Source organism: Eschscholzia californica, unplaced genomic scaffold, assembly GCF_041429995.1.
Source record: "Eschscholzia californica isolate CP2 unplaced genomic scaffold, dmEscCali1.0.p SCAF_3, whole genome shotgun sequence".
Taxonomy (NCBI): Eukaryota; Viridiplantae; Streptophyta; class Magnoliopsida; order Ranunculales; family Papaveraceae; genus Eschscholzia; species Eschscholzia californica.
This window is the reverse complement of record NW_028238420.1, coordinates 34428979-34451720: the sequence shown is the minus strand read 5'-3', so window position 1 is coordinate 34451720 and position 22742 is coordinate 34428979. Positions and strand designations below refer to the sequence as shown.

The 22742-nt window shown below is 36.9% G+C and overlaps 3 protein-coding genes across 4 annotated transcripts; 1 reads left to right on the top strand and 2 right to left on the bottom strand.

Moving 5' to 3' along the window:
* Window positions 1–2312: 2312 nt before the first annotated feature.
* TPR7 (Tetratricopeptide repeat (TPR)-like superfamily protein) lies at window positions 2313–10817 on the bottom strand. 2 transcript variants are annotated; one of them, XM_086666081.1, is made up of 13 exons: window positions 10791–10817; window positions 9836–10125; window positions 8829–9059; window positions 8016–8072; window positions 7779–7907; window positions 7344–7421; window positions 6647–6717; window positions 6243–6295; window positions 5935–6139; window positions 4933–5521; window positions 4683–4826; window positions 2722–2887; window positions 2313–2634 (listed from the first exon to the last, which is right to left on the bottom strand). In XM_086666081.1, exons 2-12 carry the CDS (start codon window positions 9929–9931, stop codon window positions 2741–2743), a joined length of 1800 nt encoding a protein of 599 aa, XP_086522207.1. In that variant the 5' UTR covers window positions 9932–10125; window positions 10791–10817; the 3' UTR covers window positions 2313–2634; window positions 2722–2740. The 2 variants fall into 2 exon arrangements, with proteins under 2 accessions (XP_086522207.1, XP_086522206.1); XM_086666080.1 differs by having other exon boundaries at window positions 2313–2887.
* Window positions 10818–14567: 3750 nt separating this feature from the next.
* Window positions 14568–17969, bottom strand: LOC147549761 (uncharacterized). Its single transcript, XM_086668386.1, has 5 exons — window positions 17966–17969; window positions 16760–17900; window positions 15539–15772; window positions 15361–15451; window positions 14568–14981 (listed from the first exon to the last, which is right to left on the bottom strand). Exons 1-5 carry the CDS (start codon window positions 17967–17969, stop codon window positions 14568–14570), a joined length of 1884 nt encoding a protein of 627 aa, XP_086524512.1.
* A 636-nt stretch (window positions 17970–18605) lies between these two features.
* LOC147549760 (uncharacterized) lies at window positions 18606–22525 on the top strand. The gene is made up of 2 exons (XM_086669948.1): window positions 18606–22245; window positions 22334–22525. Exons 1-2 carry the CDS (start codon window positions 21429–21431, stop codon window positions 22348–22350), a joined length of 834 nt encoding a protein of 277 aa, XP_086526074.1. The 5' UTR covers window positions 18606–21428; the 3' UTR covers window positions 22351–22525.
* Window positions 22526–22742: the final 217 nt, after the last annotated feature.

Here is a 22742-nt window from a genome sequence, read left to right as displayed (position 1 = left end):
GACCCTGACGACGAGAATTTAGGTAAAAATCCTTTTTCCCTACTGTTGTGGTGAAGGAGCAGAAACTTACATATCTGTAGCATGAACCTGCTCTTATTATGCGAGTGCGAGATACAAACTGGAAGTTGACATCTTCCCCTACCGAATCTGGCAACGATGAACATTTGACCCTTCTGGTCAAGTAACATTCTCCAAAATTTCTTTCTCCTTATTTTCGCTTTTACTTGGGCTCAGGTTGTGTTTGATTCCCCTTTTTATGTGGAAACTAGTAGTTTAAGTTTTCATTTATCCTTACAATTTTATTTCATAAAAGTGTGAGTCTATTAACTCAAAACCGTAATGAATCACATTGTTCTTAAACAATCATATGGACTATATTTCTTTATCTCCCACTATCTTCTATGAAACTCCTTGCACAGACCCACTTATTTGGAACACGTTTTCTTAGTAACAAACACATATCTTAATGGGGTTTTCTAGGGTTGAGTTGGCAACAAACATCTGCTGTATTAAATGAAGATTTCCACATGATATAGTTGTGTGCTTTGGCACATCAAAGTACGAATATAAATATGGGATGAAGTAATTGATGTTGCAACAAGTTGTTTGGCTTCAGTTATAATGCTTTCTATTCCCAAAGTCGAATTTGTTGACCTTTCATTTTATAATGTTGAATTAGTCAAGGTTAGTTGCAATTCAGTGCATGTTAAAAGATAACCTCAAATTTGATATAGATGGTCTAAAATTACACAATAGATTGGTCATCCAAGTAGGATTTAACATCAGATTTTGAACTTCCACAACCATAACTTAGTAAAGTTGGAAAATGTGTGAATAAAAACCCTAAAATTGACGGGATCGTCTTAGCAGGCAGGTGTCACGGCTTTCACCCTATGTGCATCTACTTTGGAGAAGCAACATTACCTTTCTGTGTGAAAAACATCCAAAGACAGCTTCAAACTTGTTTATGACCAGCTTCTCACTTAAGGTCTGTTTGATAGGCAATTTTTTCCGCGAAAAGAGAAACTTTTTCCCATAAACTGATATTTTCAAGTGTTTGATTGATAGTTTGGAGAAAATCTCAATTGCCCTCACGTGACTCTATTTTTCTCATATTTCCGTCAAAACAGGGAATCTCTTGACCCATCTTTTATTGGAGAAAGATTTTCTCTAGGTCTCTTCTCTTGACAACCTACCATTAAACCCATCTACCATTTTCAACAAAAAAAAATAAAGGCAACAAATGCAAAGAAGTATCTCACCAGGTAATCAATCTATGTTTAAGAATCCCCTGTTTTATTCTCTTCTTTTTCTCTCTTAAGCAGATGCTTCTTCCTCTTTGGGTGATATGAAATCACTCTATATTAATTAATGAGTTAATTCCTATATGGCCCCTTACTTTGTGACCAGCTTCCTTTATGACCCCCTTTTTTTCGTAAATTCAAATATGGCCCCCATTTCTTAACACCGTCAGTCAACTTTTATGGTTAATCTTTTTGTTTCCATATTTACCCTTCTTATAAGAATGATTTCAAAATTCAAAATTGACCCCCTTTTAAATTTGGGTCAATTTCCAAAAACTTATAGCTACTTTAGAAAAAACTAGGGGGCCAAAATAGCAAACATATAAAAAAATTTTAAAAACACCTCATCTCTCCCTCTCTCTCCTCCACATCATGTATCTCGCCACCTCATCATCTTCTCCGATGAAGGTCGCCGGCCGGCCAAATTTTCCGACGACCTTCAAATTTTTTTTTTTTATCTTTCTCTAAAACTAATCTCTCTCTCTCTCTCTCCCATCTCTCTCTCATTTCTCTCTCTCTCATTTCTCTCTCTCTCTCTCTCTCTCTCTCTCTCTCTCTCTCTCTAATTTCTCTCTCTCTAATTTCTCTCTCTCTCATCTCACTATAATTCCGGCGAAGGGCCTCCTCCCCTTCGCCGGAATTATAGAGAGATGAGAGAGAGGAGATGGGAGAGAGAGAGAGAGAGATGGGAGTGAGAGAGAGAGATTAGTTAGAGAAAGATAAAAAAAAAATAAAAAAATATTTGAAGGTCGCCGGAAAATTTGGCCGCCTCATACCTTTCATCTTTCGGAAAATTAAAACTTACCAACTTCCCGCCTCATACCTTTCATAAAATACGATTTTAACCCTCTTTCTTAAGGTTCCATTCAAATGCTCTCGAAGTTCACTTGTCATTCTCCTAAATTGCCCTTGTGGGTTGATTATTTCAAAAAATCACTTAACATAAGTTAATCATTTTAACTTATTTTAATCATTCAGATATAAAAAGTACAATTGTAGCACGGCAAGGATAAAATCATTAAGATATGAACTAATAATAAACATGTATGTCAAATTATCTCTCCCATAGTAAGACCATTTATCTCAACTTAAGTTGATTAACCAAATCGAAAAGAAAGTAATTCCAAGAATCAACAAAATAAGCAGATAAGTTACAATTTGCCATTAGTACCACTGAAATCTAAGAAAAGTAGCAGCAGCTTACTGTTAAGAGCACAAAAACGATCTTGGATTTTGACCATCTACTGGTAACTCCTTTTACATATTTTAAGCATCAAGTACCACATTTTAACTTAACAACGAAGGATATGGCTTCAGTTTCACGCTGAATCTAATATCGCACAAGAAAAAGAAGAGTGAAACTGTTAGCGATTTACATTAGGATAACTGATGTTAAGGTGGAGATGGAGATTTTTACGTGAAGGAGCTCAAATTGTTTAACGGCCAATATAACCGAGACGCTGAAGAATGAAGGCAAGAAAAAGCATAACTACTGCAAGAATCATGCCAGGTCTCCCTAAGATCAAATTCTTTGTTTTCTTTGCACCTTCCACTCCAGTTTGTATCCTATCCGCCCACTTCATCTGTCAAAAGACATAAAATATTTGAACCATTTAATGCCAAGCAGGGCCGTGCCTGAGAATTTGTGGGCCCTGTGCGAAACTTGAACTTGCGCCTTTTTTTTATAAGCAAAAGATTAAACAAAATTCAAGCTAGATAATTTATCAGTAGATAAATGCAAACTATGTATAGGTGAATCCAAATATATCTTGACGAAAGTATGCGTAGGCAAAAATTTCAATTTTAAAATAATTTTCATAGGAAATCTAGTCTAAGAATCCATAATCATCTTTAACTACAAAGATCTTTTATCCTATCTTAGATTATAATTATATAACTACAAAATAACATAATGAAAATTTGAACTTTCATAAAACTTTCAATCTTAATATAATATCATATTTTATGTTGCAACTTATCAAACATGACCAGGAGCGGAACAAAAATCTATAAATCTGCTAGTCTAAAATAAAAGAAAATAATATATTTGTACAAGGACGATTTATTGAATGTGACATCTTTTTTATATGATTCTCACAAATATATTTATATAATGTTGGAATTTCTTAGAAACTTTTAGATTTCTATTTTATAAAAACATTTCAAAAGAAACACGCCCACAATAACAAAACAATTAGGAAGAAGTGTAATTAAGTAGAAATGGAGATTGGCTTAGCAATTGTACCCTCAACCAGCCAACTTCATAAAAATTGAGGAAAAAAGAACGCCATGAGGTTCGATCCCGCGTGATAAGCATGAAACTGAAATGACTCTAACAACTGTGCTACTTTGTGTTTGATGTTTATTTCTATAATTCTACTTATATCTCACCTTAGCTACGAACCATTATAGGAAATAGGCCCCTGGTGGTGGGGGGCCCGGTGCAGGCGCCCTGCCCGCACCCCCCACCACACGGCCCTGATGCCAAGTAATAGTACTTAGTTTTTAAAGATAGGCTTTAAAACAGGCTTATAAATAGTAGGTGGGCATATGTATGTCAAAGGTTGTATAGAATGGCTTTGATCTTCATGATAAACATCGGAGTAAGTTTTCAAGGTAAAACCAAATCCATACAGTTAACAAAACCAGCATGTGCTGTAGAGGACATTAGGGTTTAGGGTTTGGGATTTCTATGACTTGAGAAATTGAGGGGAAAGGACTTCATTAGTCCGATGATTCTTTCCTTTCTCTAATAAGAACTGAAAGGAGAAAGGAGACGAAAATGTAAAGAGTGGGAGGTAAAAGAAACATAACGCATGAAGAAATCTTAACGATCACAATAAATGCATTGGTTCTTTGGTTGCAGAAAACAAATCGAAACCGAGTTGCTTTAGGTCATAAAACAGTACAAAGAAAGTTGGGTTTAGGTTGAGTGGTGCAAAGTGGGAAACGAGTCCAACAAGGATGGCCTACTAGGCTGGGTCTGGCAATCAAGTTATAATTGTAGTTAATTTCTATTCTATTTCGTATAAATTTTTGTTTACTATTTAATTATTTATGTTTACAGATATTAATGAGTATTGGTAGTAGCTTTTATACGGTATTCAGGGGGTCAAAACATGTCTGGCAGTCTGGGTTAAATTGTGCCTAAAGATCCTAAACGTCCATAGACATCCTATATAGCGAAGTCTGAGGAGTTTTATTAGTAGCTCGTGTCTTCTCAATGGAGTTATCTGGATATATGCAAATCTTATTATAAAATTATGTGGCTTAGTAGCGGTTGTAGTTTAATTATAAAGTTAGTTTGGAGAATTCTTCCTCAAACGTGTTTAGGAGAAAAAACGAAAAGAAGAAAAACGAAATAGAGATAGTAAGTACCATTTTCTCCAGGGCTTCAGGAGATAACGAGGACATTGCTTGTTGAGCTTTCTCTGCTTCTTCTCGTGAGAGTTTGACTCCAAATTGTTCACTCATGCTTGCCATCATTTCTGGGTTCATATTCTTAATCATGGACGTCATCATCTAACATTAGCAAACATGTAAAAAGGATTTAGAAAAAACAAGATACGCTAAAACGTAAGAAAAATTTACATATCTTCATTGAGTAAATACTGAATCGTCTGTGTACCTGCCGCATTGCTGGATCTTTCATTTGGTTTCTCATTTGTTCTTGCATATCAGCCGTTGAGGATGGGAAATTTGAAGATGATGATGGATCTGATCTTAAATTTGAGAACAGATCAGGAAACGAATTACTCTCACTAATATCACTATTCCTGTTTACAGATGAACCAGTCACTTCTGTGGGGTTGGGAATATTATTTGATCTCGACCCACTAGCATTAGATGTTGATACTGATGGAACTGGAACGTTCCCTTTCAGAGAAGAGGCGACTTCAAACATCCTCTTAAGTTCTTCGGGTGACATATTGGTCATCATATCAGACGCAGACTTAAGCATGTCAGGAGAGATATCCTGTGGAAATGGTCCACTTCTTGAATTGCTTCCATTGCTTTCACTGATTCCAGATGGAAATGGAACTTTCCCTTGAAAAGACGAAGCCATTTGAATCATATTCTGAAGTTCTTCTGGTGACATTTTACCGATCATGTTCGAGGCAGTCTTAATCATGTCAGGTGACACACCTGAGGCATTTCCAGCACCTAAAGAAGCCAGCGTGTTTGGATCAACCGTAGAAATGAAATCTTGGAATGACCTATGAAACACCAATACACAAAATGAGGACCAGGGGAAGTCTCTGCAGTAACCAGTGATATCTCAAGCATTAAACAAAATAATATATATATATATATATATATATATATACCAGACAAAAAAAAATGCATTATTAAACGAGATTTCATGATCAAGTATATAAATCAGATTGTATCTTCTCTACACAAAGAAAACAGCAAATGAGCTAACTTGGAATTCTTCAACTGAGAGAGAGTCCATGAGAAATAAGTAAAAAGAACTTTGAATATTGTAATAATTAGGGTAAAGATCTCACAAAATAGTAACTAAAAAACACATAATTTAAGAAAATTAATAATACAGATTGAAGCAAGATATAACTAATTGTCCAATGATGGGCATGAGCGTAACAGTTTAAGATTAATAATAACAAACCTGATGGTTTCAGGGTTGTCCTTCAAACTTTGCAAAGATTCATCGACACTCGGAGTCCTACTCTCAGGCTTAGCTTGACTCCGAGAAACTTTTTCAGCTGCCGATGGTTGTGCAACAGAATATTCTTTAGACGGAAAACTTTTAGCGCTTTCAAGTGGTTCAGCCTGGGTGTCTTCTTCTTCAGTTATCTCTTCAATTATCAATCCTGTTTATCAACAACATTTAAAATCCTACAACCTCTTTCACCAACAGGTAAAATAATGATGTTTACCAATGCACGTTTAGCAAAACAGGCAATGACAAGTTACCTCCTGATGCCCGTTGATTTCCACCTTCTTTTAACAATTTTTCCTGAGTATCCCTGTTTTAAATTGATAAATTAGATACCTCATAGCATGAAAAGAGCATCTGGTTGAAGCAACAAATTGAATAAATATGAAAAAAGTAATAAAAGCAGACATCTAAGAGCAGCAAACATATGAAGGTCTATGCAACCAATATAGGTATCTTTACTCTACATTCCTAACCTAATGATCCACATAAAGTATACAACTTATACTAGCCAAAGATCAAAAGAGTAGTCCCTGGTCAGGAAAAGCTAATCGAAAGAAAAAAAAAAAACTGTTTCTCCACAAGATTATGCATACGAGATATAGCATATCTTAGAAGTCAAAACTAAATATTTTAGCTTTAGTCGCCCAGTAAATCATACCTTAAAACGTCTGCAATAGTATCATCATCAGGGGAGACTTTATGTGCCATGCTCAAGTCTGATACAGCATCCTAATATGACATTACATATTTTAATTAGGGAATCCAAGCAAAATATCATCAAAGATTCAAAGTAACATCTTCACTAACATAATCAAGTAATCAACAAAAGAGTTTACGCTTTAGAGCGACTAACCATCTTTACCTATTAAACTCGTATCCTTACTATGACAATCTGCCAAATCTTCTTCGTTTCTTTAGTTAATATTGATAAACCAATTTCTTCGTTTATCTATTGTGAGAAAGCAAGTGTAACATACACATTTTTCTTAAGAGCTAGTGACATGATCAGCCTACATAGGCTACATTATCAATATAACACTTAAAATGCAGATTTGCCCGAAGCAAGAGGGTTCAAGACGTATCAATAAAATGAAGATATAGTGTCTAAACATCTTCACTTTTCAGCCTTTTATACCTTACTATAAAAATATGCGAAGTACCCTTAGTCACTAGAGTTGCAAATAATAAAACTATACTCGATATCATGAGCAACAAGAACCACCCATACAATTTTCAAGTAGCTAATGGACCAATCAGCTACATTATATATTGATTTAAAATAAAATAAGTTATTGACATGCTACAACATACTCGCTTAAGTATGAAATATATCCGTAGAAGTACATAAAACTCACTTGTAACATCCCCAACTCTTTATAAGCTTGACCCCTCCGGTAAAGAGCTTTGACATTCTCTGCATCATATGACAGGACCTAGAATAATACAAAGAAGAATCATTAAGCAAATCTATTATAAGTTTATAACTCATAAGTTGAGAGCGACTATTGATACAAAGAAGGCCCATTCCACTTTGTGAACATGTAATCACCTAAAAGACTAAACACACATTGAATGAGAGCTAAAGGACAAGAACGTATAGTCCCTGACTCCTTCCATCTGCTCCCTTCCGCCAAGAGTACAGACTATTTAGCGAAGCTTATCAGTTTTCTAGTCTTGTGACAAATTCCTCTTCAAATACCAAGAAACCACTCAATGGCAGTCTTTTGCTAGTTTGGGCAGCTTTTACCAAGTAAATGAATAAATAAAAATTTGAATTGTAAAATCCATACCTCTGACCCTTCTTTTATGCACTCATCATACTGGCTTGTTTTCAAATAACATGACATCAAATTAAGGGTACACGCCAACTGGAGTGTTCTGCCCCTAGAGACAGGCAAACTCTTCAGGTTATTCTTTGCCTACATACGAAGAACAAACCCATGAAGTTAGCTAAGAAATACGAGAAAAGGCGGAGGACCAGAAGAAAGCATTTATGTTAAGCAACAGAAAGTTAATACTATACTTACAAGTAAATACTTCTCTGCTGCATCACTAAACCTTCCCTGGCTATGAAGTGCATTCCCCTAACAAAATGAATAGGAACTCATGAAAACAGTACATAATACATTACAGATATCCAGAAAGTGTTACGCAGGAAACTGAGTATGCGTCGAGCTGGAGTACCAGAGGCTTATGTTGTTTCCTACTGGTACTCCATTTATGTGCTTAGCTAGGTTACAAATGAAATACTTTAGTTAATGAAATGAAGAACTAGTCCTAAATAAACAAATAATCACATTTTATGGGAAGGAAACTCATGGTTAGCCATTTGATCAGTTTCTTTTCAACCAATTATCCATGCTGGATGGCTGGAGATGATAGAATACAAATGGTTGACAATGGAATTTACATTTACTTCCGGTTTGAGTTACTGAACATATATCAACTTTAAAAGCATCTCGAACCACTAATTTTTTTTTATGTAAGCACAAACAGTGGAGGAAAAGTTAATATACAGCACGATCAGACACTAGGTAAACTTATAATACTTCAATGAGATGAAACATAGGTCTAACCATACAAAGTAGAAAAGGAAGCATATACCATGGTTCAAAACGATTACATAAATAAATTGTGCCGCAATCTTCTTATGACAACATCTACGTAAAACAAGGCTAAATAGGTTAAACAAAATCAGCCTATCATGCATGTGCGTTGCTAGGCTTGGGCCTTGGCGGGTTACCATTTGCGTATTATTATCATACTGGATATTCTAGTACAATCTCCCAATTCTCGAACGAAGAAAGAAAAACTATTCAAGATCAGAGTTAGAAGGAAACCTGTTTTTTCAGCATCTGAGCTGCATTCAATTCGTATGTGATACGAGCATCAGCTTGAGAACCCATAGCCGCAATCTCTTCAGGTGATGCATTGGCCATCTTTTCACCAATTTGAACCATATCCTCAGTCCGGGCATATTTTAGTTGTTCTGCAGCACTTTTCAAGTCTTCAGGTCTCATGTTTTTCATGCTTTCAGATGCCATCTTTAACAACTCAGGATTGGACATCATCTGTCAAGAAAGTAATACATCGATTGGGATGAGAGCAACAAAAATCACAACTGAAGGAAACATAGATGCTTGACACAGCCTAAATTCCAGTATCCAGTTTCAAGCTCCTAGAGGGAAGTAAAGTGTAATCTACTAATATAACCCCAAACTTCTTTCCACTTATCTTTCTAAATACCCATGTTGCAGGTTAGGAAACACCCCTCAAAAGGTTTGGTCAGACTCTCAACACTAACCTGAATCAGATAGATATTTGTTCAGTAACTCAAACAGATTTTGACGTCCTGTCTTCAGTTCGAGAACAAAGATTTAATTTGCACCCAACAACTAGAAATCAAACTGATTCCTACATCTTTCCATAATGGGATTTTAGAACCAAGTCACTCGGGTTCTCTAGTTCGAATAGACTAACTAAATCAAATCCTACCATTTATTTCAAATGAGGGCAAACTAATTTTTTCTACTCTTTAACTTTTAAGCACTTCAAATTAGGATCCATCAGAAAAAAATCCTTTTTTTTTGGGATTATGCTATCCTTGACATATAATCTGAGTAAATCAGGATCCAAACTCCAAAATTCCAAATTAATAACATCAAATACTCAATTTTCACAATATGAAAATCAAACATCTCCCTCATTTCCACCCGTATCACAATTGTTTCACAGATCAAACACAATTTCATCAAACAAAATGAAAATAAATCAAATTTCTCTCATTCAGATCTAAATCTCGAACAATTATAACCAACAATACATAAAACGGAAAAAAAAAACTCACCTGTTGTTGGATCCTTGCAAGTTCGGTCGGAGACATCCGATTCATCTGTTCTTGCGCTATCCTTATCAACTCTGGATCCATCATACCGTTAAACATTTTTTGATCAGTATGCTAGATCAATGAAATTGAAAACCAATTAAGAAGAAAAACCCTAGTTTGATCTAGAAGATCCAAATTTCCGTAGAAAGAAGGAAGAAATAATTTATTTGGCTTAATAAACAAAATTTAAGGGAGTGTTTTATATTAGAAATTTGGAAGACGGGGGTAGAAAGGGGTGTTACAAGGACTCCCTGAGATTAGGGGTGGGAATCGGTCCGGACCGGTCGGTACCGGACTCTAACTTCATCGAACCGGTCGACTCGGACATAAACTGTTGGTGACCACCTATTTACTCGGGCGGACTCGGACGGTCACTCTCAAGAATTCTTTGTCCATTGACCGTCCAAGACCGTTTATTTTACCGGTCCAGTCGGACATCGGACGGTCTCGGTCCGGACTTTCCAATAAATGTACTTGATTCAGAACTTTATTTGTATTACTACAAACAAAATTACTTACAAATGAAGATGTTTAGCCAAGAAATCAAAAGTAAATATAAAAAAGAAAAAAAACAGTCGATCATCATTTGACAAGATATAATTAAGCCATGCACTAATGTTTGGTCTTCCAGAGGACTATATGACTATAGCCAACGATCATCATATATTCGTATGTCTATAAAATTCAACGGTCAACTTCTAAAAATGAGGACAGTTTAGTCGGTCAACCTATTCGGTCACTCGTACCGGTCGGTTAGCGGTCGGTCCTTCGACATAAAATTTTGACCGTGACCGTCCGCCAATTCTTTCGGGCCGGTCGGACACTGACCGTTATGACCATCGGGTGTCCATGGACACTTTTTATCTCGGTCGAACGGGTCGGATAGCGGTCTTCCGGATCTTTTTTCCACCCCTACCTGAGATGGACGCCTACCAAAACAGAAATATGGTCAATATCTTTCAACAAAAAAAAAAAAAAAAAAAAAGAGAAATATGGTCAATATTCTCTATAATTTTTTTATTTTGATGAAATTGAAAATAGATATTTCAATCTTTTATTGACACCGCTATGGGACATAAAAAAAAAGGGCGATTTAGACATACACCCCCAATATTATATAGATATTAGGACTTCACCCCCGATTTTTAAAAACTTTTGATCTGTACCCCCACTTGGACGGAAACCGTCAACTCACTGTTAACGTGTCAGTGTGCGAAACACACACGTGAAGTATGACATTTTTGACCCTTCGAATCGGACGGATATATGTATCTTAGATCCAACGGTTCAAAGAAAAACCTAATATTAAATAGGCTTCAATGGAAATCATTTTAACTGCCAATAGCCAATTTTCTTCTTCAGCTACTTCACGAGAGAGCTAGGGTTTCCTTGACTTTTCGAGATTTCTTGATTCTTTTTGGTGTTGGTCGATCAAATTGAACAATAACTCGATATCTCAAGCCTTAGAGTGTCCGTTTCTCTCACTAAAATCAGGAACATTTGAGTATTGTTTGGTGATTTGAAGATACAATTTTTGTCTTTCTAAGTCGCTATTAATTCAGCTTCGTTAATATCCGGTCTAAGTTCTTGTAATTTTTTTCTTTTTTGTGGTTTTTGTTCAGATTTTGAATTTTGATGACATTGATTTGTTCAATCTGAGGCTAAAATCAAAGTGATAGCACCTCAAAATGAAGATGGTGTAGAGTTGTTCAAACTTCTAATTGATGACATAATTGCGTTGGAAAAATGATCCGGTTCCGAGTCTGAACTAGACTCCATCTGCTTTTTCGTTGTAATGAGCTTTTCTTCGTAACTCTCCTGTTAGATTATTGTAAAGTAAATACAGATATTCATGTTGTTGTTGGATATCCTCGACGTGATTAACAATTTCAGACCCTTTTTTCGCTTTCTCGAGTGGAATTCCATCATCATTTTCTACTTCTTTTGTGAGCTCTATTATTTTCATCTTCTTACTAGCTACATCTGCTGAAGGATATGATGCCTAAAGTCTGAAGGAATGGTATCCTTCCGAAGGAGTGTCCTTCGACCAAGGATGCAATGCGTGCAATTTGACTATTAGGATCTTAATGAGCTTATTCGGAAGATCATTAGTCCGGTCCAATTAGGGGTCGTAATGCTTAGCTAGAAGCCAACTACGATCGTCGAATCAAGAGTTGATTCGCGGCTAACATAGACCGGATCCTACAAGGGTTACACAACAGAGTAATGATTTGAACGGAGAGAATTGACTAGATGGATAATGGCAAATAAGTGGATTGGATCCGTTATTGGTAAGTCCTGAAAGATTCGGAGAAGTCCGAAGAGATAAACATGTCCGGGCCCAAAAGGGAGGCCCGGAATGGCTTTAGGAAGGCCGTCCATGTGATGGCCGGCCCAGGCAATAGGGCCGGCCATGTGATGGCCGGCTAGGCCCTAAGTGGGCCGGCCAAGGAAGCCCATAAAGGGCTATGTTGGCCGGCCACTTAAAGAGACCCAATGGAGGGTAGTTTGGGTGTTGCCTAATAATTAGGTTTATGGAATCCTAGTTTGAGTCTAATACCTCTTCTAGGGATTTCTATATATACCTAAATATACAACCTAAAGAAAGAGAGGAGAAATTCTCAAAAGGCAATTCAGAGATAGAATTGTGTGTGTCTGAAAGAGTTTCAGAATATACATCTCAGAGAGAGAGAGAGAAAAGGAGTTTTCTCAAGTATCTAGTCAAGAAGAAGGAGTTCTTCATCTCAACCTTCAAGAAGGTCCTAGCTGACTGAAAGGAGGGAGTTCAAGTCATTATTCGGTGTCTCAAGTAGAGGAGCTACACTTGGAGCTCTTATCTTCCGAATACTGATCGGAATTTAGTTCGTGGGAAAGCGATTAAGAGGTAATCATCTTTCCAATCTAGTTCATTGGTATGTTCATGTATAGATCCTGGAAATAGTGTTAAACATATGATGTTTGAGATTCCGCTACCAACACTAGTCAATTAGGTGTATGAGATACACTAGGTTATTCCCCATCATCTGCAATATATATACAAAAGGCTTCTTAATGACATAGTCCACTCTGATGAAGATGAACAACATTAAGAGATTACCATATACAAAGCAAATGAGCACTTCTATAGTGTTTCATTCTTAACTTGATCAGTTTGACAACCTCGACAAACATAATGTAAAGTATCGACATATAGGCCAATCCTAAAATGTCAATAAAATATGATAATAGTTGTTAATGCGACAAACAGTTCTTGTAATTAACAATTCCTCGAACTATGTTAAGACTTTGATTGAACATACAAAAGGGTTAAGAATATGTTTTTCAACTACCAGATTGGCATGGTACTCATATATAAGGATTGAGGATGGTGGGGAATGGAGTTATTTGATAATGAAGGGGTAGCCTGTAAATACTACTTCAGAGATAATCTCACATAAACTAGAAGAAATCATTTCTAGGAGTATTGATTAACCACAACCAGAATTGAACTAATCCCATGTCTAAATCAGGGGAAGAAACACAAGAATTACATGATCTATTCTTTTCCTGCTCTTTAGTTTTCTCATTGTCTATATAATTCCCAAAATGCGACTTAATCGAATCTCTCCACCGATGACTCCCCACATTAACTAATGCCAAAGAATTCCCATTCAACTTCGTTAATATCCGATCTAAGTTCTTGTAGTTTACTTTTTTTGTGGTTTTTGTTCAGATTTTGAATTTTGATGACATTGATTTGGCCATTACTACTGTGGTTTTTGTTCAGATTTTTTTGTGCTTTTTGTTCAAGAACTCCTAGCTCATCCAGACAGCCCATTAACCATCTTCTTGAAGGCACAAATACCCTAGTTTTCTCTAACAAATCCCTTAATTGCGCGGCTCTAATTGAAGTAAGCATTCTTCTTAGATAAGGATTTAGGATTAAAACCAACACTCAACATCATTCCTGCAGTATTTCCTTGCTCCAGTGGAACCTCGACAGTGACATAAGTAGATGAGAAGCATAGACCAATACAAGCAGTACATTTAGCGACATTTTGGTCAGTGAATCTTCCCATCCAGCTCTTAATATCACTTACCTTGATATTCTCTCCCTTGGCAAAAAATCAGGCAGACCGCTCTCTTAATTGATTAGAAGAGTAAGCAAGAAAGTAGTACTTCCGACCACACATGTAAAAACCATCCAGCATAATAGTCCTAACCCTTTTAAAAACTAAAGTTTTCTGAGGGTATGAATATGATGTGATATCTCTTACAATTGGAGCGACATAATAGGATAGAACATTAGAATTGAGCTGCTTTATACCTTCATCCATGAATGTAACCGTAAGGAACCTGTCTGAGACGTCTTTGTAGTTTCTTAGAACCCTAAGGAACCTGTCAAAGAAGGAATCAATTTCGAAGGGGTTCGAGGTTCCTGATGGTTTTCAAGAACATAGTTCATGTCTATAACAAATAAAGAGCACCCATGACAAGGAAAGAGCATCCATAAGAAAACAAAACATTCATAAAAAAATCCATAATCAAGTATCCAGAAAACAATTCAATGAGCATTTTCACATCCAAAATAAGAACAAAAAGAAGTCGAGCATCATATTTGAGCTAGTTCCATTCACAAAGTATCACAAAAAGAAGCAATAAAGAGCCTAAATGATCAAAAGTTGTCTAGTTCCAGCAAAATAACTATGGTGTCCTACTTTTTACTAGGTTTTCTCGGCTTGTATTTGGTTGGTTTAAAGACTTGACTAAGTGGGATTGTAGGAGATCTACCAAAGAAAGACTCAGAACCGGGTTGTGAATGTGGAGGAGGTTGTGAAGCTCCTAGTTGAGTAACTGTAGGCTTTTGTTGATTCATTGAACTTCCAGCTTGAGTGGTTGGAGCAGTAGAGGTTGATGCACCATTTCTTCCTCTTGGCAACTTTGTTTGAACAACTTTGGGTTGTGCAGCACCTTTGCAAGTTCTGCTGTTATGGCCAAAACCTTGGCAAGTCTTGCATTTTCTCAAACTCTTTGATTTTGATGGCCCTTCATCTATATCCCTTATCCTTTGTTTCCTTGGTCTCCCAGCTGGTCTGACTATGAGTGGAGGAAGAACTTCATATGATGGCTGCATCAGTAAGTAACACAAAGGCAGTAGTTTAATACTCAATCACAAAACATAATTCATATATAAGTATAAACGAAGTAGTTTTATGCTCAATGAGAAGGTATAAATTAAAGGAACTCATTTCATTTAAAATAAATGAGAAGTAGTTTAATACTCAATAAACAACACGAGAAGTAGTTTAATACTCATTGGTAAGATGATTCATACCAAAACAGAATACTTTTCATTCTTAAACAACAATTCAAGTAGTTTAACACTCGATGACAAAACATGAATTATACCAAAAGAACATTCATTCCATTAATAACAATGAGAAGTCATATTCATTCCATTCATGCTCAATAAGAAGGTATAATAATGAATAAAAAAAGGTACTTACATTGCCCCATTCCATCATCTGCCTCATAGGTGTGATATATCCTCCATAAGCTTCAAGATATGTACTAACCTTATGAAAGTTACTGCAAAATCTGGTAATGAAATCACAAAGTCACATATTAGAACATTATAAGACATAATATATGCACCAACATCTAAAGAAAGTAAAGAAAACTTACTCTGCCCATTTTTTCCTCATTGGTAAGATGACTGAAACAGCATGCATACAAGGAATTCCAGTCATGTCCCATAAACAACAAGAGCAAGTCATATCTCTTATGTTAACAGTCCATCTATTGGTACTATTCACTTCATAAGCATTGAATAAGAAGTCACTTGCTCCTTGCACTCTGAAATTACTTATGCCAGTTTTGAACCCATCAATGACCCTTTGAGCTCTTGGAACAATTCCACTTGCATCCCATGCAAGGAATGAAACTTCGGTTTCGGTGGAAATTTCGGTCGGTCCAAATGTGGAAACGTTTCATAGAAATGTTTCGGTCAGTGTGGAAATCTTACAAGTCTAAAGAAATGATAGAAATATGATGCAATTATGTATAACAAGATTATTAAAGCATAAAAATGATGTTTAACATTATCTATTAGTTTGAGGGAGTATTAACAATTACACAATTTTTTCGAGTTGGCTATAACACCCAAAATATAACATTCTTACTGATAATAGTTAATAGTTAACAAACTGTGTTAGTTTGAGAAGGTATCGCCAATTACACAGTTATATCAGGGGTGTTAGTAAGATAAAATCAATTTAGGCAGTTAAGTCAAGGCATAAATCATTCAAATAAATTTAAAAATTATTAAAAACATAACATACAAATCAAGAGAGATCTAAGAGAAATGAAGATAAAAAAGACGAAGGAAGGGATACATTTTCAATATTAGTTTCTCCAGGTTTCTTTTGCTAGATTTCTACTATGTCGGTCGAAATTTCCATCACGTCGGTGGAAATTTCGATATTTCCAACAATTTCGGTGGAAATTTTGATCATGTCGGTGGAAACTATGCAGGAAATAGTTGTAAGTGTTATTTCGTGCACCTAATCTCATTTTAGGAAACGTTTCGCGAAATTTCAGTGAAATTTCGGGAAGTTTCATTCCTTGATCCCATGTCATTACCGTCTTCTTCCTCTCATAAAGTAAAGACATCATCATTAAGTGAAACTTATCAACCATAGATGACAGTGGCATGTCCCTTAGATCCGTGATCCAACTATTAAAACTTTCTGAAAAATTATTTGTTATATGCTCACATTTTGCTCTTACATCAAAGAAGGATCTTGCCCATGAACTCACATTAACTCGATGTAACCAATGGTATGCTTTTGGGTCATCTTTCATCAATTGGTCTGCCCATAGCTGATAGTCTTCCTTTTTGTATGCCTTTGCTGCCCCCATGCTAAATTCTTAAGATGATCAGAAGGATGACTCTTCTTGAAGTTCTTGTACATGTGCCGAAAGCAAAACCTATGATGGTTGTTAGGAAAAATCTGTGCAACTGCCTCAATCAAACCCTTTTGCCTATCTGAAATGATTGTGAGCAAATTTGGGTGCAGCTTCACATGGTCACTGAGTTGAGTCAAAAAGTTGAACCAATTCTCATAGTTCTCCGACTTGCAAATGTATATGGCTAAGGGGTACAGACCATTGTTTCCATCTAATGCAATTGCTGACAAGCACACACCACCATACTTTCCTTTGAGAAAACAACCATCCAACCCAATGATTGGTCTACACCCTTTTATAAAACCATCCAAGAAAGGCTTGAATGCAATACATAACCCATTGAACCTGTGGTCTGAGATATTTCTAGAACAAGTTGCTACACTTCCTGGGTTTGAGGTAAGCAAATTCATACACATTGCAGGTAAAATTTTATAACCTTCCTCATAATTTCCAAATATCTTCTCCAATGCAATGGCCCTAGCTCTCCAGGCAGTCCAGTAACTAATCTTCACTGTATACTCTTTCCACATTGCATCCTTGATGTTCCTTGGGTTGAAGTTTTTTCTCTGTTGGGACCTAATGGTGTCTTCCAATTCTGCTGCGACAAAATTGCAATCAACCATTTTATTGCTCAACCTCGAACTATGCTCACAAGTATGGGTGTTTTCAATTGACTTCAACTCAATTGAAAAATTATCTTTAGGATTTCTGCGTGCATAAAAGAACCATGGGCATCCTTGGTCTGCATTAACACACTTTGCTCTAAGCCTATAATCTTCATTTTTAATGTATCTGTATTCAAATCTGTTATTCACAGCAAATTTTCTTAAAAACTTTCTTGCTTCATGTATGTTGTCCCATTTGGTACCTTCACTTATCACATCTCTAGGCAATTCAATTCTTTGATGCTCCATTGACTCATCATCCCTGTATAAGTTATCTGAGGCTGCAATAAAGTCATTGAACTCATCAGTGGTAGGTTTAGGCTCCTCTTCAGAATCAGATTCATTTGCTTCTTTGTCATTGCTAGGGTCATACTCATCGTCACTTGATGAATTCAAAGTGAAATAATCCTCTTCTACAGGTATATCATCAATCTCATTAGGAATACCCTCAGTGTGAGGATCCTGAGGTTCAATATACTCATCCCCAGCTACATCTTGGGCTTCAGACACTTCTTCGTTAGGCACTTCTGAAGGAGTTGAAGGAGATGTCCTTCGACCAAGGTGACAATGCGAACAATTTGTCGGATAGGAAAATTGATGTGGAAGATCATCAAGTCCGATTGATTTAGGGATCGTAGGGTTGTAGCTAGAGACCAACTACGATCGTCGAATTACGAAGTAATTCGCGGCTAACTTCGATCGGATCCTACAACGGGTTACACATAAGAGTGACAAATTGATCTAGGATATGACTAGTGGGAGTGAGATATAATCATGGGAGTGTCCCATAAACATATCTCATAGGCCTAAAAAGGAATTAGGCAAAGATAGTACAAAAAGGCCAAAAACAGGGTTTTTTGGCCTAGACCGGTTCGGGTACTTCTAGGACTCGGATTGGGCTGAATTTTGGTGGGTTAGTTGCTGATATAATAAACATTATATATGCCAATTTTCGTGGTGTTTGGACACCTCCTCCTTAGGGAATTGAGAAAATACCAATAGTTGCTATTTTCGACTATTTCCCTAAATCTTATTCTAAAGGGTGTTTTAGGAAACCTAAAAGGAGGTGGATTCTTATTAGGGTTCTATATAAACACTCTTAGGGCATAGAATAAGGTGTGGAATTTCTCTCTAAGCTTTCTTACTCTACCACATCAAGTAGAGAGGAGAAAGTGAGCTAATTCCCATTACTATCAATCTAGTCAAAGAAGAAGGTGTTCTTCTTTTCCAACCACCATTGGTGTGCTAGCTATACAACAAGGTGGGAGATCAAATTGATTGCTCGTGTCCCAAGTAGAGGAGCTACACTTGAAGCTCTTGGTCTTCTTCAATCAATTCAACTAGTTCGAGGGAAAAGCGATTAAGGTAATCTACTATCTCCATTAGATTAATTACTAGTTTTGCATGTGATCCTGGGAATACTAGTGTAGACATTAGATGTCATATTTCCGCTATAAACACTAGTAGAAGGGTGTGAATCCCTACAGTGGCGTCAGAGCCTCTTGCTATTAACTAGTTTTTGCTAAGAATCGAACTAATTTATATGCTTGATAGTTTGAAAATTGAGTTTATAAAAGTATTTTAAAAGGTGTTTTTAAAAGGGTATTTTTAACTCATAATTTGATGGGATTCAATAAATTTTCAAATTGAGAATCACATTGATGATTAAAAGTGTTTTAAAAGTCTCAATTTGATTGAATTTCAAACTAATCCATGCTTGATTAAATTAATAGTTATGTTTAAAAAGATTTTAAAACATAAAATTTGATTAATTTTGAATTGGATTCAAAGATTTTTCAAAATTGATTTCAAAATTGTTCTTTGAAAAATTTCAAAAACCTAGATTTTGATCCAAAATTGGTTTGATTAAGAGTTGTTTTTAAGTTTAGGAAACTTTTGAAAAACAAAATTTTGGAATTTTAGAATTTTAGAAGTGTTCTAAAAAGAGTAGTTTTGACTTTAGGAAGCTCTCAAAACAAATTTGGAAAAATTTAAAAGTTTCTAAAAGTTTTAAAAATTTTTTAGAAGTGTTCTAAAAGGAATTTCAAAAATTTAAGAAAAGTTTTAAAAATTGGAAAATAGCAACTTAGAGTTGCATAAGAAAAAAAAAAAATTTTTTTTTTTTCTTTTTGGAAACTAGGGTTTTGAAAAACCCTAGTGTCCGGCCAGGAAGCTTCCTGGCCGGACCAGAAGCTCCTGGATGCGTCCTCTGGAAGCGTCCAGAGCAGCTGCTGAGACGCGTCTTGAAGACGCGACCAGCAGCTGCGACAGAAGCTTCTGGACGCGTCTTTGAGACGCGTCCAGAGCAGCTACTAAGGACGCGTCTTGAAGACGCGTCCAGGTCGCGTCTAAGACGCGACCAGCAGCTGCGAAGGAGCTTCCTGGACGCGTCTAGGACGCGTCCAGAGCACTCGACCAGACGCGTCTTGGAGACGCGTCTGGGAGGTTCTGGGTGTCTCGGACTAGTCCGAGACACCTAGTGCTGGTCCGGTCCAGTACCAGACACGTCTAGGACGCGTCTGGTACATGGACTAGCGTCCTGGCTCCGGCCAGGACGAGACCAGGCCTTGATAGGCCTCGGCCAGGACATGCCGGCCCTATGGGCCGTGCTATATCCGGACCTTGTCCGAGCCCTTTTTGGGCTTGGGCCGGGACTTGTCTATGACTTGTCCCGGGCTTTTTCGAGGCTTTTCGGACCACGAAAAGGGACCATCATTCGAGTGGGAGTTTTTGCCAAAATTTTTTCCGATTCCAACCAAATAATTCGAAAATCAATCCGGGCCATCCAATAGCCCAAAACGGATTTCTCTTTAAATTGATTTATGAAATCATTAAGAATCGAACCAATATTTTTTCCGAAATTGACCCGGGCTTTCTCGAGCCCAAAACGGAGTTTTTCTTAAAGATGAGTTTAGAAATCATAAAAGATAAAACCGGAAAGCACCATTAGTAGAATTCTTCGAATTTAGACTTAAGGTCCGTAATGTGACATGTGATGTCAACAAAAGTATCTCCCAAGATAATCATGCATATATAATTCTTAGCCTTGATATATTATATGATTGCATGTGATGTGAATGCGGGAAACTAGTATGGCCATAGATTTATTTCTTTATTCTTGTTTTAAGCACGGATGGGTGCATGCTTTGTAATTAATTTTAATTTCAAGTTTATACGATCTGCGAATCGTTAGAGTCTTGTAATTAGAGTTTAGGGTCTATGAGTCCATTGAAGAAACTCGAGGATGAAATCCAAAGGCGAGTGGGAGAAATCAATGGAGGTTCAAAGATGGCGATCTAAGACGAACCAAAAGGCGAAACAAGAAGAAAACCAAGGGTGATTAGATCTTCTAGGTTAGGGGCCATACTAGGATCCATGTCTGCTTGATTTACTTTCTCGCGCGCATTTACTTACTTATTTACGCTTTATGTCGTGGATGTTAGTTAGGCTAAATAGTTCACTATAACAAACGCCAGACTAGCGTAAAAGTCCCCAAAAGTAATCTTGAGTAATCGCCTATCCAGATTAAGACACTCGTTGCGCCCTTGTTCGAGGAAGGTGGGTCGGCCTTCGCAGAGTACCTCCTCTACCTTGGGACAATGCGGGTAGGTCTATAGAAGAGGCCTACACGTCTAAATGGTTCTACTCAACGAGATCAGGAAGAGAGTCTTGGATACTCGAGGCAAAAGGATAGATTAGTCATTCATTAATGAAATCTATCAACCAAGAGTCATAAGGTATGATCAGTGAAGTAGTTCGCTCACCCGGAACGACGGAGTCAAAGGGTAGGGCCTTCGTCCGCTTTACTTCGAAGAACTGGGGTCTTGGAATCACTTATTCAATCGGGGACGATTTTATATTGAATAATGTGGGAAAACTAATGTTTTTCAAAAACGATAACGAGTTTTAAAACTTTGCCATTACTTTATGTAGTTTTAAAGATGACACAAGGAAACAAGTTCGACCTTGGAACATACATAAGGAAGGTGTTAAACGAAAACATCCATGAAGGAAGGAATCGGGAAATACTTCAAATATTGGATGGAGAGTTTAAAAACAAGCTAAATGTCTCAGACTATCCATTTTTGGATTTTTTGACTGCTAAGGAAATAGAGCATCAAGAGGATGATCAAAAGAGGGCAGAACCAGAATCAATGACTTATCGATTGTTATCAGCCATGGAGGCTACTCTTAACGAGAAACCTCTGAACATGGAAGTCCCCTCCATCACTCCGAAAACTGAGGATTCAATCCGAAGCAAAGCGAGAGTGGAGAGGTTTGATACAACCAGTAAATTATTGCGTCTGCGCCTCAAGAAAGGAAAACCAGTAGGTCCTCATGTTCGGCAAATGATAGAACTCTTTGCTAAACTAGAAGAGCTGGGTTCTCCTGTTAGCCAATCGGCGGCTAATGACATGATCCTCTATTCACTTCATGAAGGGTTCAATCTATTTAAGATGGAATATGCGATGAATGGATGGAACAAGCCTTTAGAGGAACTTGATGCAATGCTTCAGGCAGCAGAACGACTAACAATGGACTTGGAGCCAAAGAATAAGATTCTTGTGGCTCAAGAGAACAAGAGGCAGAAGAAGAAACCCGCGTTAAAAGGAAAAGGCAAACGTACTGCTAAACCTCAAAACAAAGGTATTCAATCTACGTCAAGATGTTTCTACTGCAGTGGCATAGGCCACTGGAAAAGAAACTGCCCTAAGTTCTTGGAGGACAAAAAGAATGGAACAGTGGCTTCCAATTCAGGTATAAACAGTTAACTTATCAAATACTGAAAAATTCCAAAACCTTGGTATATGATACCTAAAATTGCCCTTTCATTGTGAATGTACAGGCGCAGCTGGGAACTGAGTATTTGGCTAAGGAAGACAAGATCCAAGAGGGAGCAGAAGCCTCGACTGCTAAGGATGCTGAAAGGGATCGAAGTCTACTTTAGGCACTATTCTAGATTAATCGTTTTCTAGTTTTTTAACATCATCTCTGTACTAAGTATTATGGAGAATCAATAAAGAACTTTATTTCTAAATTGAGATGTTAATAAGTGCTAAATTTAACAAACTATACCAAAAGATTCTAAAATTGGTCAAAAACCTATAAGATAGGTTCATCCCAATCGGAAAGGGATGAGGACAACAAGTCCACTATAACCAAAACATGAATCAAACTGACAAGAAAGAAAGCCTTGAGTCAAAAACAGAGATTGATCTTCAAACGTACTTCTAACCTATCCATATTTGGAGTGT